The sequence below is a fragment of the Pituophis catenifer genome, unplaced genomic scaffold (genome assembly GCF_029215685.1).
Source record: "Pituophis catenifer annectens isolate HBS135680 unplaced genomic scaffold, rPitCat1.0.hap2 SCAF_3, whole genome shotgun sequence".
Taxonomy (NCBI): Eukaryota; Metazoa; Chordata; class Lepidosauria; order Squamata; family Colubridae; genus Pituophis; species Pituophis catenifer.
The window spans coordinates 179,939,095-179,954,940 of record NW_027256883.1 but is presented as its reverse complement, the minus strand read 5'-3'; the positions used below and the strand labels follow the sequence as shown (position 1 = coordinate 179,954,940).

Genomic DNA, 15,846 nt, shown 5'->3' with positions numbered 1-15,846 from the left:
ATTAGAAAAGGAGAAATGTTCACACAGATATATACCCAGTTCAATAATATAAGTAGATTTAAAAAGACAGAATATGTGCTTGGGAGGTAAATGCTATTAGAGTTTGCATTTTTCAAAAACTTATTCTTACACTGAGCAACCTCAGCTCCAGAGACATATAATTTAGATGCTTGTTTCCTAATTCTTGGGATAACTCCTGGGGTTTTCATTAAAGAATTCATTAGGAAATAAGGATTGGCAAATGGGGAACAGTTGTTTCATGCTAAGGGTGAATCAAAGGGCCCTGAGATTTTGAAGAATTTTTGAAAACTTTGTTTTACACCGTACTTACTCCTCTCAGTTTAGGAAAAAAAGTAATGCTTTCTAATTTTTGACAAAGACTGGAATTAGAGGAAAAGCTGGATTTTATTTGTTGAATCTCAATCTAGATAAAGCAGAATTGTGTGCACTTTATGTGTGAATGCTTAGCACACACATGGAATTAGTCTTTTCAGAATAATACTATAGGAATGGTAAATTTATTACTAACCAGCTGTCTCTTCTGTTAGTCTGCTAGATAGAAAGGAGGGAGAGATATGGGAGAAAATGATGTAGTCTCATAAACAATTGGTATTTGTTTCTTCCCTGCATTCCCATGGATTACTTCTAATTATCTCTAAAGGACTTCTTTGTTAGAAACATTCATCTCTGTTCATTCATGTAAAGTCTTATATCAATATTCCCTAATCAAGGCATCCTTCACATATAACAAGTTTAATTCGCACAATTTTCAATTATAGTAATGCTGCCAGGAATTCTAGGAATTGAAATCCATATAATTGAACAATATCCAGTTCAAGACTACCCTTTTGTGAAGCTGCCTCTTTATCCAGGGTCCTTCTATTTTACCTATGGTTGTCTTTCCCCTTATCAGTGAGTGCAACCTCCAGTAGTGGCCAATCCCTCTATTACTTCTGCAGATGTACATGCTGAATTAGCTCTGTTTTGCCTGGGCCTCCCTTTCCATATAGGCAAGCCAGTAGGTAGTGTTCTATGCCCTTGTTCACATATATTGGCGAATATTACAAAATAATCCACTCTCCTTGCTGTCAAGTAAATGAGCTGAATCTGGATTCTGCGCCAAATTGAGTTTTGTCCCTGATGCAATGGATATTAGTATACAGTATGTGGCACTGTATAAAATAGCATAATCAAAAAGGTACATTTCTGTGTGCTAAAAATTATAAGGCTAGGTCTGGAGATACATTTGGCATATTCTAGCATATTCTTTGATATTAATAGACTGATAGTTTGTATTTATTTATTTCTGAAAATGTCTTGGTTTCTATTTCCTGTAGACCAGATTTTGGGCTACTTCTCAACTGGGTTTGTAAAGACCAAACACAGTTGAATTCAGCTTTGTTGAAAATATTGTGCTGTATACTGTACTCCAGTTGGATTTTTATTTATTGAATTCTCCTTGAACACTCTATAATGTAATGTTTTCATGTTTTTCTATAACATAAAAAGTGAATCTAGAAAATTTGCAGACATTATCCTATATTTTCTTCCTGCTGTTTTTTTTAAATGGAACTAGCCTAGCACATTTTGTCTAGTGAATAATTGAACATAGATGTAAGTTCGCCTGTGGTGAATGAAATTGCTGCGTGCAACCAACAGTTAGATTAACTGACTGTTGAATTACCCAATACCAGTTTCCTTTTGGGTGGTTGTTGGTGGTTGCAGTTCTGAAAAGGGTTGTGAATCAGGATGGTCCAATGAAGGTAGAAAGATGGGCAAATTCAGGAAACTGTTAAGATGAAGTAAGAGTAAAAGCCTAATTAATGGCAAAGGTTCTGTTTTCTTGGAAGTTTAAGAAGCTGATAAGAAATGACTCTTAGAATACAAAATATCATCTATATTGAATGTATCTGTAAACAGAATCAGTAGTTTAATATACTGCCTTCATTCTCTGCTGTTATCTTTTTTTCTAACCCTTAAGAACTTTAACATCTTTAGTAACTTCTTACTAAGATGTGGTTAAGAATATCTGACAAACATCCTGTCTACCCTATACAGCTCTTTTGTGTAATTTTACTTTTTAATGAAAGTAATCTTCAAATGAATATGAATGTAGATTGTACAAGTAGAATTGTGCATACTTTAGAAAAGATTGAGAAGGAAGTGCTTTCTGATCTTGAGCAATTACAACACTTCTCTATTATTCATTCAACAAGTTCTAATTTTTTCCCCTGTGGTGCTGTTTTAAGAACGGGCTTCTTAAAGCCGTGATGGAGACTGCCTGCTTTGAAAAATAGCAGAGAGGTATTGTGTGAGGTCTCAAGCATGTCTAATACATTCTTTTCAAAGTATGTTCAGCCCTGCCTAAGCACTTCTACACACATATTTGTAGCACTAGAATCCCAGTGTAACTACCTCCTAAGGCTGTGATGGCGAACCTATGGCCAGAGGTGACACGCAGAGCCCTCTCTGTGGGAACACGCACCATCGCCAGCTGCTCTTTTGGTTTCCGGCCCGCACATGTGGGCTGGCCAGCTGGTCTTTGCAGGTACCGGAGTGCCTGAAAACGGCCCTAAAAATGGCCAAAACCAGGCAAAAAACGGGGCATTTTTTGGGCTGTTTTCTGGCCTTTTCTGGGCCATTTTCCGGGTCAAAAACAGCCTGAAAAACAGCCTGAAAATGGCCCAAAAAACAGGCATGTGTGCGCTGGTCAACTGGTCTTCAGGTTCCAGCGCTCTGGCGGGCGGACATGCATGCACATTATGTGTGTTCCGGTTTGGGCACTCAGTGCTGAAAAGGTTCGCTATCACTGTCCTAAGGTATGGACAGAAAAAAATGAATAAAGATGCTGCCCAAATCCATAGGTTTGTAACCAGTCAGTTAATGAGACTAATAAAGTTTAATAATAATCTACCTTGTTTGCTGGAGGCTGGTTAGCTGAAGTTGTACTAAGCTCCTACCTAGTACCTTAGGCTGCCACCTGCAACTGCTTCTATCACCTTTCCAGCTCAGTAATAATGTGTTGTTTCATTCTAGATACATGGTAGATGCTGCAGATCAGGAGAAGATCGAAGCTTCAAAGAATGAACTACACAACCTGCTTGATAAACCACAACTCCAAGGCATTCCTGTAAGCTGATCCAATTCTGGAAAGGCTAAAATATATACAAATTAATCTATATGATGGATTGATTAAAAAAAAATTAAATCATCTTAATGTAATTTATTTTCAAAAACTACAGTCTAGAAGATTATGGAACCAACTACTTCTCATTTTCATGACTATTCCACATGGTGCTGAGATATTTCTTTCTAGGATGTGTAAGTTTTGATGGAAGGATTGTATTGAAAAAGTAAATAAAGGCAGTGGTGGGATTCAAAAATTTCAGCAAACGGTTCGCTGCCCGGTTGCTGGATGGGCGTGGCCATGAGCGCGTGGCCTACTCGACCTCTTGCACCATGGCAGGGGGGCCGTTTTCCCCCCTCTCCAGGCTCCAGAGGCTTTCCTTGAGCCTCCAGGAGGACGAAAACGGCCTCCCCCAGGCACCAGAAGTCAGAAATGGGCCTGTTTCTGGACTTCCGGTATTTCCAGTAGGCCCATTTTTTGCCCTCCCCAGGCTTCGGAGGCTTTCCTGGAGTCTCCAGGAGAGCAAAAATGGCCTCCCTTGGGCACTGGAGGCCCTCTGGAGGCCAGAAACAGGCCTGTTTCCAGACTTCTGGTAGGCCCGTTTTTTGCCCTCCCAGAGCCTCCGCACATGCCCTGCACTTACCTGGCATCCAAAACAGGCTGCATGGAGACTCCTGGGAGGAGTGGGCGGGGTCAGCCAGTCCTTGGAACAACCGGTTCAGCGAACCAGATTAAAATTAACATCCAGTTTGCCTGAACCAGTCCAAACCAGCTGAATCCCACCCCTGAGTAAAGGGCAGAAACTACTTTTACAACATTGCAGGAGATAGGTGTGGCCCTCTTATTTGGAATGCAAAAAAGAAAAATATCACACAATTAGCTCCAAGAAAGTAAGGCTGAAGTTTACTAATGTAAATAATACTTAGTTTTTTAGGGCATCCACAGTTAAATATTTTCTCAGCTTCTGATGGCTGCATGGATATAAAATCATGTAGTTTTCTTGGCAATAGTAAGGAAGGAGCTTGCTATCCTCTTCTTCCAGACTGTTTTTATTTTTAACACTTTATAGCTCTGGAATGTTCTGATGGTCTCCCATCCACGTACTAACAGAGCCTGACACAGAGCCAGAGTTGGGTAGGTGCTCCCACTGGCTACTGTTCAGATAGAAAATAGAAGATAGAAATAACACACTGTATTATTGCACACACTGTAAAGATATATGTAAATCTACGTGCAACTCTGAGTGTTTCTACTTTCTATGAATTAAAATCCTTTCCTTAGGGTTTTCATTTTTTTTTTAGCTATACTAGCTTATTTGAGGCAAAAAATGTAAATATGTAACACATATTTGCAATTATATTAAATATACGGAGAAGGTCATTTCACTCCTTTCTTTAAACCAGCTGCTACACAGAAATGCACTATGTTGCCTTTTTAAAGATCTGTAATTTCCATTGCTTGCCAGATCCTTCAACTTTTACACCAGTGGAAGTATGGTTTTTAGCAAATAAATGGGAGGTAGATGCCTTTAGGAGAGAGTTTCATGGTCCAAATATTAATGAGAATAGCTCCTGAAAATTAGGAAGTCAAGAATTGTGTATGGTACAGATAAAACAGTTATCAATCAGGATGCTGCCATTTGAACTGGCCCATAGGGAGCATTGCCAAGAGTGAAGTAATTGCAGAGAAAAGAAGCAGATACTCTTTTGGGTAGCTAGGTTTTAATAGCATATCTGGACACTAGACAACTTTCTGTTTATTGGTTACAAAAGATGTATTGGCTGCCCCCAGGGAATACATTTAAAGGTTAATCAAATGCCCTCCCATGTGCATTTGATTTTTCCCATGAATGTCTTTCCAAGTGAACCACTTAAATTATTTTACATGGCTAATGTTATTATTCATATCTACATTTAGCCTTAAAACAATGCAATGTTTTGCTTTTTTTGTAAAGACCATATAGCATTTTACAAATTGGTATTTTAAATATTTGTAGAGACAGCTTTCCTATTATCTTTTCCTCTTTCAAGCCAAGTTGTGTTTTTTCCAACTTCATGCTTGGCAGACTTTCCCTGGATTATAAAGGAAATTCTTGAATTCAGAAAGTGTATTGAAAACACTGGTGCACAAGATATATCTTGTTTGAACAATGGAGTCACTTCAGACTGTTCCATAGTTCTTTGTAGCTTGCACGTATCAAACTAAGAGCACTGCCCTATTCTGTTTTGCAGGTCTTAGTTCTTGGGAACAAGCGAGATCTGGCTGGTGCCTTGGATGAGAAAGAGCTCATTGAAAAAATGTAAGTGTTTATTGTTGTCTTCAGTATCTCCAGTTTGGCTGGAGTTGCATCAATAACTTGAGTTTAGTTTCTTGGAAATCACATCTGGATATATTCAGCATGATTATATAGTATACTATTTTTATATAAAGGGCAGAATAAAAATATAATAATAATAAATGATAGTTATGGTATTATAAAATTGCACTGCTTATATGCACAGTCTAAAAGATATAAACAATATAAACATAAAATACTTGAGCTGGCTGCGTGACTTTGGGCCAGTCACTCTCTCTCAGCCCAACTTGCCTCAAAGGACTGCTGTTGTGAATAAAAATAGGAAGAAGGGAGGCGTATTAAATATCCCAAAGGTGCTTTTTCAAAATGCAAATGGACTTTCTTGTTTTCCTTGAAGACATTTTGCTTCTCATCCAAGAAGCTTCTTCAGTTCTGACTGAAGAAGGAAAACAAGAAAGTCCAGTTGCCTTTTGAAAAAGTACCTTTGGCACAACCATGGCCTGGATGACTGAGAATATCCATATAGTACTAGATACGTTCGCCACCTTGAGGTATTTATAAAAAAAAAAGGGCAGAAATTAAAACTTTAATAATAATAAAAATATCTAATACATCCAAGATTGAGCCACAGTGGCGCAGTGGTTAGAGTGCAGTACTACAGGCTACTTCTGCTGCCTGCTGGCTGCCTGCAGTTTGGCAGTTCAGATCTCACCAGGCTCAAGGTTGACTCAGCCTTCCATCCTTCTGAGGTGGGTAAAATGAGGACCCAGATTGTTGGGGGAAATATGCAGACTCTGTAAACTGCTTAGAGAGGGCTGTAAAGCACTATGAAGCGGTATATAAGTCTAAGTGTTATTGCTATTCAGGTTACCCCAGCAAAGCCCTTCATGGCATAGGGCCAGATTATATGAAGGGCTACCTATCTCCAGTTGTTTCTGCCCAACTGTTAAACTCCAGCAGAATGGGTATGCTTCGAGTTCCCTTGATTAAACAATGTTATCTGTTGGGGCCTTGGAAGCCTTCCTTCTGCATTGTTGTACCTGTGCTCTGGAATAGTATTTCCCAGAAATCTATACGGCTCCTGGTCCGATGATGTTCCATGACATCACTGAAAATTTGGCTTTTTGTAGATTTTGGGACAGGGTACTGTAAGTTTTTGCGTGGCATGTATTATATAGTTTTTTCTGAATGCATATCAGTTATTTCTTTTCATTGTTCTTTTGGACAGACCAGGATTTGGACTTTATATTTTTTCTTATGTATCTGGAGTCAGGTGTTCTTTAAATCAATGTAACTAAGTAAATAGCATAAAATTAAAAATATCGACAGATACCTGCCAACAATCCCATGTTCTGGTCAGAGAGTACCCTCCTCTTCTGCAAGAATGAACAAGTAGGTCTTTCAAGCTTTCCTGAAGTCTAGAATGGATGAGGCTGATCAAATTCCTAAGTTCCTAAGATCAAGTTCCTTTGCAACTAAGAGTTGCAAAGAGTGAAGCTAACTACTGAGAATCTCTATTATGTGACAATCCCATATAGACAGGATTTGGAGGAAATGGCCCTATTTGATCTGGTTGTATAGGCAATTTCCATCATGTCATCTGTTTGGCCTAGGGACATAATATATAGATATCTTCAGCATAATATTGATTCCAAACCCCATGACAGGAGATGACTTCCTTAAGCAATTTCATAGAGATATTAAAAAGGAGTGGATAGAGGAGACATCCCTGAGACACTCCACAAAGAATTCTGTAGGTAGATCTCTCCCCTGCCACCAAATGGAACCAATCCTTCAGGAGGAGGAAGCACTGCAAAACAGAGATGATTCAGAAGGCTATCATTGTCAATGGTATCAAAAGATGCTGAGAATTCAAGGAGGATTATAAAGTCCAGATCCTGGTCTGTCCAAAAGTCATCCACAAGCCCAAAGTTTCCATGCTGTATTCTGGTTTGACAAATAAAGAGTCCATATCTATTGCCTCTAGGATCCTTTGCAGCTGTAGGATCACTACTTTTTCTACAATATTTCAGGGTGAAGAGAGGAAACAGATCTATAACTATCCAACATTGGATTGAGTAAAGCTTTCTGACTGGGGTCTGATTACTGCTCTTTCAGATATGAGAGAAACATATTCTCAGGCAAAAATTACACATACACACAAATTGCATGCGTCCACACATGCACATGTAATAGATTTTAAACAACAAATCAAACCTTGTCTTCACAGAATCATTTTGAACAATCAGTATCTCCATTGTGTAAATAACAAACCAGTTAAAAGACCAAAAGTGAGCCATGTCTTCAGTCCAGATTTTAAGTCTCTAGTAGCAGTTTCTTTCCAACAGAGCAAAATCATGTTTGTGACTCTAAGCTTGATGAATCCAAAGTTTTTCATAAACTAATAAATTCCAAGTTTTCAGTATATCACAGTTTCTTTAATTTTTTTTATGTTCACCAATCATTTTAACAACAGTTTGAGTAGACCTTAAATCAGGACAACTGGAGTAGGCCACCCGGAGTCACTGTGTGTTGGGTAGACATAAATCTCCTTAATAAAAAAACAAAGCCCCAAATCTCTTCAAGCTTCACTTTTATTGGTGGGATTTTTGAAGAAATGTGGAGCATACCACAAATTGCTTCAGTCCTGTGTATTTTATTGCTGCAGTCTTGTGCATTTTATTGCTGTATGTTTCTTCTTTTTCTCACATTAGAGCAATTTATTAAGCAGCATTTGCTTTGAGTTCCAGATTAATCAGTGCACTTGCTTGCTTGCTTGCTTGCTTGCTTATTGATTGATTGATTGATTGGTTCCATTTATATGCCGCCCTTTTCCGGAGACTCAGGGCAGATTACAATGCGTTAAGCAATAGCCTTCATACTTTTGTATATACCTGCTTAGTAGGGCTTTCGGCCCCCCCTAAGCGGTGTTCTTTTTTATACAAAGTCAGCTTATTGCTCCCACAATCCGGGTCCTCACACACTATTTTTTTCCCACACTATTGCAGTATCACCTTCTTCTTCTTTTTTAATCCAATTTGATACTCCCAGTTTTCTCTTTACCATCAATGTTCTCCCACCTAGAAAAGAAATATTTTCACTGCCAGAACCTTCCTGAACAATGACTCCTGAGATTTCTGAAAGAGGGAGATCTGCTTCTAAGGACATTCAGGTCTAATATCCAGGCAGCATTTCGGCAGACTTCTACCTAGTTGAACATCTGAAGTATAATACTGAAGCTTGCCAAGGCATTCATTCCTGAACTCGTACAAATCTAACTAACTTGATTTATGGACTGTATTTTTTTCAGATGTACATTTGCTTTTTAGATTATTTGCCTTTCCAGCGCTGCTATGAATTAATGTCCGTCATTGTTGAGAATCTTGGTTATAAAATAAAACTTAATTCATTACATAGTTATATCTCAGAAGTCCAAAGAGGAATCATTTTAATTTGCTGTAGAAAAGGCAGCATAGAAATTGGTGGCATTTTAAAGCTTGCCAGTTGTATTTGATATAATATTGTCATTTGCATTTGGTAATAGTAATGAATAAATTGTGTAATAATTTTGTTTTAGTGAAGTTATTATATGAGTTTGCAAATCATCTGAGGCCTTGGAGAATAATATATTCAAGTATGGTGTAGTTTATTGATAATACATTGTAGGTTTTTTTCAAGCCAGGAAAGCAGGTAGCAGTCTTCGGAGATACTATCCCATGAATGCATATGATGATGGTGGTGGTGATGAATCTCAGGAAGAGCAAAAGACTTTGGGCAGAAGAGCCCAGAAAGCATTGCTCTGTATCAGCTATTTGCTTCAGAATTGAAATAATTGGAAAAGGGCACAATGACAAAACAGATTGCACACTACATGGTTTTAAGCGTTTAGAAAACATAGAGTACATAGAATCGTAGGGCTAGAAGGGACCTTGGAAGACTTCTAGTCCAGGAGTCTCCAACCTTCTAGTCCAGGGGTCTCCAACCTTGGCAACTTTAAGACTTGTGGACTTCAACTCCCAGAGTTCCTCACCTGGCTGAGGAACTCTGGGAGTTGAAGTCCACAAGTCTTAAAGTTGCCAAAGTTGGAGACCCCTGTTCTAATCCAACTCCCTGCCTATGGCAGGAGACCTTGTACCATTTCGGACCTTGTACCATTTTGGATGTCCAATCTTCTGTTGAAAACCTCCAACAATGAGCACCTCAACAACTCCAGGAGGCAAGCTGTTCTATTGATTAATTTTTCTTACTGTCAGAAAATTTCTCTTTAGTCCTTAGCATATTTCAAGACAAATTATAGGGCTAGAGCCATCCACAATTTTTATTTTCAACAGATGGTTTCACAACCCTATGGGACTAAAAGCCATCTTCAAAATCAAAATGCAACTGGATATCCCATTGTTTGAACACTGATAATAGGGTTTCTGGCCATGAAGCTCCTTCCTTAGATTGTGTGTTCTATTGTTATAGAACAAAACAGAGATACCACTTACTGAGAAAATTACAGTCCAGGGATAATCCTGGAAATAAAAGCACTATGAACCCATATTGGGTCACAGAAATGCAATTTGTTGAAAGAAACCAACATATTCTTCAAGTTTTTCACTGCCTTTGCCACATGGTGGCACCATAGGCAGGCAAGTATTTCTCATTTCTCCTTTTTCCCAGATAGGCTGAACAATAGTTGGCAGGGTTCACATATTTGAGGAATTGTTTTTATAGTAATATTTTCTGCTAAAATAAGGAGAAGACTCAAGAAAGCAAGGACTCATTCAAAGTACGCAGCTTAAAAAAATAGAAGGGAATTGGGAGAGGGAAAGAAATATCCTTGGCCAAGTTCTGCCTATGAAGGAGCCAAGAGGGATTCTGCTATCCTTATTAGGTTCCACTTTCTTTGTAAGATTATGATTTTTGTTCCTTGGCACTTTTCAACATCCTGCAATAAGAAACTAATATTTTTCTGTAAAGGTGGTATAAGCTAAAATGATTGTATCTGAAGGAGCCCATAATCTTATGCAGACTTTCTTAGGCAAGTGAGACACTGGAGTTACCAAATCTTCCCTAGTTGTTTTTTTCCCCTCTCTTGGCAAGTGAGTTTGGGCAGTGAATGATGAGCATTATCATGTGCCAGTGCCATTAATATTTTTGGGTGGAAGTAGCAACCATTTTCCTTTGAGCTCTTCAGAAGATGCTGAGGTGAGAGAGGGCAACACGTACTATTTTATTTTGCTATTTCAGGGTATTTGGTGTGTTTTCTGTGAATGATGCCCAAGTCTGCTCATCCAGCAAAATTACCCATCTGGGTTTGAATCGGGTGAAATCCAATTTTTTTCCCTACCGGTTCTGTGGGTGTGGCTTGGTGGGTGTGGCAGGGGAAGGATATTGCAAAATCTCCATTCCTACCCCACTCTGGGGCCAGCCAGAGGTGGTATTTGCGGTTCTCCAAACTACTCAAAATTTCCACTACCGGTTCTCCAGAATCTGTTAGAACCTGCTGGATTTCACCCCTGGTTTGAATAGCCTGGATTTTGGGGGCATCTTGATCTTACAGATGCCAAGAAATCCCAGCCTTTCTCAAGTTTTGAATACAGGCCACAATTGTTAACTGCCAGCTTTCACTCAACTTTGCAGCTTCAAAGTTAAGAGAGGGTTGACCACTCACTAGAAGGCATTCTCATACTTGCTCTGCTATTCAAAATCTATGGATGCTTATTTATAAGAAGAAACTGTCATGTTGCTTCCCCACTCAAGCTCATAGAATTTTCTGGAATAGCAGAGTTCATGTTAGTCTTATCTAATTGTTGGGTGGACTTTTCTACAACATATTTTAATCAGATATGGCTGTCAGAGCTAATTTAGAAATCTGTTCCATATGCATACAGTAATGAGATCATGATTTTTTAACCATACCAACAGTGTGCAAATATGAAAACTTTCTCACATGTCTGCCTCTGGAACACATTGCCAGTTGGAATTTGGCAATCTTCAACATTTAAGAGCTTTCCTATTACTATTGTTATCCATTTATTGCACTTTAGTAATGGAAAGTTATATTTTATTTTTATTATTTATTTTTCTCATACTTTATCCTGGAAATCAAGTTAAAATGGCTTTTATTTTTAAAGGTGGCAGGTTCTTATAAATGTTTGCGTGAAGCCTATGTGAATAATACTTAAATCAGTTGGCTGTGGGATAACATTCCCGAACTTATAGGAGACCCAGAGTGAATAGAGACGATAAATGTGGACAGCAGGCTCTCATGAGTAGTGAGGTCATCATTCAAAAGGAGATGTTCTGAACTCATCCTCTTGTCATTATTTTTGAAGATGCAGGTTGCTGGGACACATTTTATCACTCTTTTTGGCTGGCAATGATCATTTTATGTGAATTGTCCCTTTCTTTTCTAAGACCTCTGATCTTTCGTGCTGTTACTTCTTTTTTAGGAACTTGTCTGCCATCCAGGACCGAGAGATCTGTTGCTATTCAATCTCTTGCAAAGAAAAAGACAACATTGGTAAGCTGGAAAAGAAAAGGCTGGGAAAGATTAAAAGGTCAGAGTATGTAACAACTCAAAAGGTCCTGATGGGGGTTGAATCTGCAGCAAAATCTTAGAGTTCCTTTGAGGAGACATCCAGTTGCTGGTTTTGCCCATAATGTGGACAGATTCAGCCAAGTCAGCTGAGCTCTATTTTAGAACCCTTTATTATGAGGTTTCTGTACAGGGCCGTCTTAACAGCATTATGGGCCCCAAGCAAAGCAGTGTACTGGGGCCCCTACGACAACTACTCACAGGAATAAAAATGTAAATGGTCAATAAAATTAAACATATATTTATTTTATTGGCACTTTCAACAAAATCAGTGTTGAAACATTAAAAACATGCGGGTTTGTCTCATCATCTACGGAAAAAAAACAGTGTTAATTTCTATAAATGCATGTTAATTTAAAAAATGCAGTGAAATGTAATAAATATGTTGCTGTATATATATGATAGAAGGTGCATTGAAGGGTTAACATACACAGATTAGTATGGGGCCCCTATGCTCGTGGAGCCCATGGGCAAGTGCCCACCAGGCCCATGCATTAAGACAGTCCTGGTTCTGTATGCCTTTGGGGCTTCCATTCATTTCACAGTTGGAAGAGGGAAGATTTTGGTCACAGCACCCTTTGCCCTCTATCAATTCTGTGGGTTGCAAGATTGAATTAGCCAACGTTTGGGAAAAGATCTGGCTTTTAGCTGGGCAGACCTCTGCACATTTTATTTCACCTCCAGGTAAGCAGAAGAAAGTTTAGCATATCTTCCTTTTCTTCTTGATGGTCATAAATTGTCACCTTCTCTTTGACAGATATCACCCTACAGTGGCTTATTCAGCATTCAAAGTCCCGGCGAAGCTGAGAGCTCTTTGTCCAAGTTTTGGATCGGGAAGATGCGATTGTAAAAGCCAGGCGCACCTCCTCCTTTCTCTTTCCCCATCTCCTGCTCTTTCCATCCCTCTTGCCCACCTCTTTTTCCCTAGATGGGTATTTTTAGGGGACACCAGAACCCTCTTCAGCTGAGATTGAACTCCTGTTTTTATTATAAAGAAACTGTCTGCCCCCCCTCCTCTCTTTTGCTCCTTACTCTGATTTTGGCACTGTTCTGTTGTTGTCAGTGTGTGTACAGTATATATATATATATAAATATATGTATATATATTTTAATTTTTTAATTTAAGCGATTATACTGTTACTAAATGGGGCCTGTCAGCTGTCAAGGGGGCAGCAGCTAATGGATGGGGTGGGAAAGTAACAAATGCAGTATTGGGGATGTCACAAGCAGCCACAGAACAAGTGGGATCTTGCTGGGTACAGAGCATAACTTTGGGTGATACTCTCCCTGCAAGATAGCTCTCTTCTTCCATCTTTAGCACCTCTTTTCTCCTTCTGTATATGGCATGATTATTGGGGGCGGGGGAGGCATCCCCAGGAGAGTCTCCTAGAGCAGTATTTGCATTTAATCGTCTGTGCAAGACTTTAGGGAAGAGCCAATGCAGGTTTTTTTTCCTTTGCCATTAAATCCTTAGAAACAATGGCCAGTTTGGTTCTTTTCCAGCAGGCAGGAGTGAAGCCCTTTGATCTGAGCTTAAATCTCATTCACCTTGCACTTGAAGATACAGAACACCATCTCTTGTTGCTGCTACTGTGTTTCAGAACCATACCTGATATATGCTGGATGCACTCCTTTTCTTTGAAAACCTGTAAGGCAGCTTTCTTTGCAAGGATCAAGACATTTCCCTGAATGGAAGCAGGTAGTGCCTGATGTACATCCTGTGACTATGTAGATGACTTAGAATTCTGGTGTACTGCCAAAGTGACTAGGTTTGGATCGCCAGCATTCCCTGAGTCCATATTTTAGGCTGTCTCCTCCCTCAGACATTTGTGGATTGTTGAGGAACAGAATGACTTGTGTAAAGGTTCCATTCAAAAGCCTTTTGAGCAAGGCAGAGTTCATAGAATGGTTCACTCAAAGCACAGACCTTGTTTGAATTCTAGAGCAGGGAAGGAATGCAGAAGAGGCTGTCTTTGCCCAGAGCTCAGGATGAAGCTGTAAAAGCCAGGATTCTTTTCTCGGTGTCCTTTAAGCTTAAATCCTTCCTCCTCCTTCCACCAATGCACGGAGAGCTATGGAAACTTTGCTTCTCAAACTCAAGGGTGAAGTTTTAGGATAATCGAGTAGAAGAGGGAATTTCATTCTGTGGGTTTGTATAAGAAACCCCTTGGATTATAGCGTGCTTGAGTTTCTGGCAAAGGCCATGATATTCCTGGCTAAGGGAGGTCAGTCTAGGCTACTGCTTTCTATGTCTCCTTTTGACTCATTCTAGGATTAAAGCAGAGAAGCTCAGGAAGTGAAGCTATGAAAATTATTTAAAGATGCGATAAGCTAATACTGTTTCTTGTAAAGATAGTTGATGCTGCTGGGTAGCTATATCTCTTTCTGTCCCATGTAAACTATTGACAGGTATATAGTCGCAGGGCCCATCCTGCCATGAGCTGCTTCCCTCAAGAGGGGGAGGGTGCTTTCTAATTTCATTTTTTCTTTTCTCATCATTTTCACAGAACTGCACAAGGAAGCATTTTACTTTTTTAATTTAATCAATTGTATAGTGTCATTTATTCCTTTTTTTAAAATACATTTTTGGCTCATACTATGACCTTCTCTGGAAAACAAATCTTGTAACAGTACTTTTTTTGGCTCAAAATAACAATAAATTAACAATTTTATGTTGGTGGTGGTTGCACTGTTACCTTTTTTCTTCAGGTGGTTTGTTCATACTTTCTTTTCCATGCTGTAGCCGAAGTTTTGATTCTTCTGAGGGTTTTTTCCTATTGTGGAAGAGCAAAAATCTCTCCATTGCCTTGAAAACAGAGACCACTATAATAAATAAAGGAATTTGTTCTTGAGAAGTTACAAATGTCATTCTAGAAAGGCTAGGAAGGAACCAAACTAAATCTCTCCCAGTATTATTCTTCTGGTAAAGATGTGAGGCTCTTTGTGGGATAGCTTCAGTGAGATTTCTGCAACAGCATATTCTTCAGGTTGCTCAGACTACGATTCCCATTATTCTCAGCTAACATTCTCACTGACCATGGAAATAGAAGGCCAATAAAGGGAATAAATCTGGTGTTAAGAAACAGATGTTTAGGTCTGTTTCAGGGTGTTTTAGCCATTTTGCCAGAAATTTAGACAACACAGTAGTGTAGCTCCATTTCTAGAATGTAACATAACTTTTCTCTTATACCAAACTGACTGGAACACACTAATAAAACTCAACATTTTGACTTTAATTTAAACTTATTTTTTCCAAGTTCAGATCCATGATAACTTCAGCATTATTTTAGAATTTGGTTAAGGATCAATCCAAAAAGCTATATTGTATAACTGATTGGGTGTCTCTGGAATAAAAACAGGAATGGTCTGAGCAAGTGCTAAAACCAGCAGCTCAACTAAGTCTGGCCAAGTCATTATGAGAATTTTTGTGTAAAACAAGAATCTGGAGGGCTCCAGGTTCTCCATATCCTAGGTCAGTCCCCGTCCCCACAACATAATGCTTTCCAGTTGTTTTGGATTTCTGTAGATCATCTGTAAGCATGATTGGCATGTTTCCCCTCGGGCCGTAAATAAATTTTGATTTGAATTGAGTATGATTAGTTGTTTTGAATTTGGATTAATTCCCCAGTCTAGTATGCTAATAGCCACTGAAAATCCCAGTGCATGATCTGTTCGCATTTTTAAATTAAACCTCCAAGGAATCTCCAAATTGGATTGTGTTGTTGAGGAAACTCCTACAACTTGTCATGGAAACCCTGCTTTCTGTGGTGGATAATGGGAAATATTTGACTATAAATTCTGTCTACATAGTTGTCAGAATTCACTGCCTCCTCCTAT

At 39.0% G+C, this 15,846-nt stretch overlaps 1 protein-coding gene across 1 annotated transcript in view; it reads left to right on the top strand.

Moving 5' to 3' along the window:
• The window catches only part of ARL8A (ARF like GTPase 8A), a 39,391-nt gene extending 24,714 nt beyond the window's left edge, over positions 1–14,677 (top strand). The window contains exons 4-7 of the mRNA XM_070941603.1: positions 3,037–3,130; positions 5,359–5,426; positions 11,864–11,934; positions 12,767–14,677. Coding sequence (XP_070797704.1) covers positions 3,037–3,130; positions 5,359–5,426; positions 11,864–11,934; positions 12,767–12,816 — 283 coding nt within the window. The 3' untranslated portion in view covers positions 12,817–14,677. The remainder of the gene's footprint in view (positions 1–3,036; positions 3,131–5,358; positions 5,427–11,863; positions 11,935–12,766) is intronic.
• Positions 14,678–15,846: the final 1,169 nt, after the last annotated feature.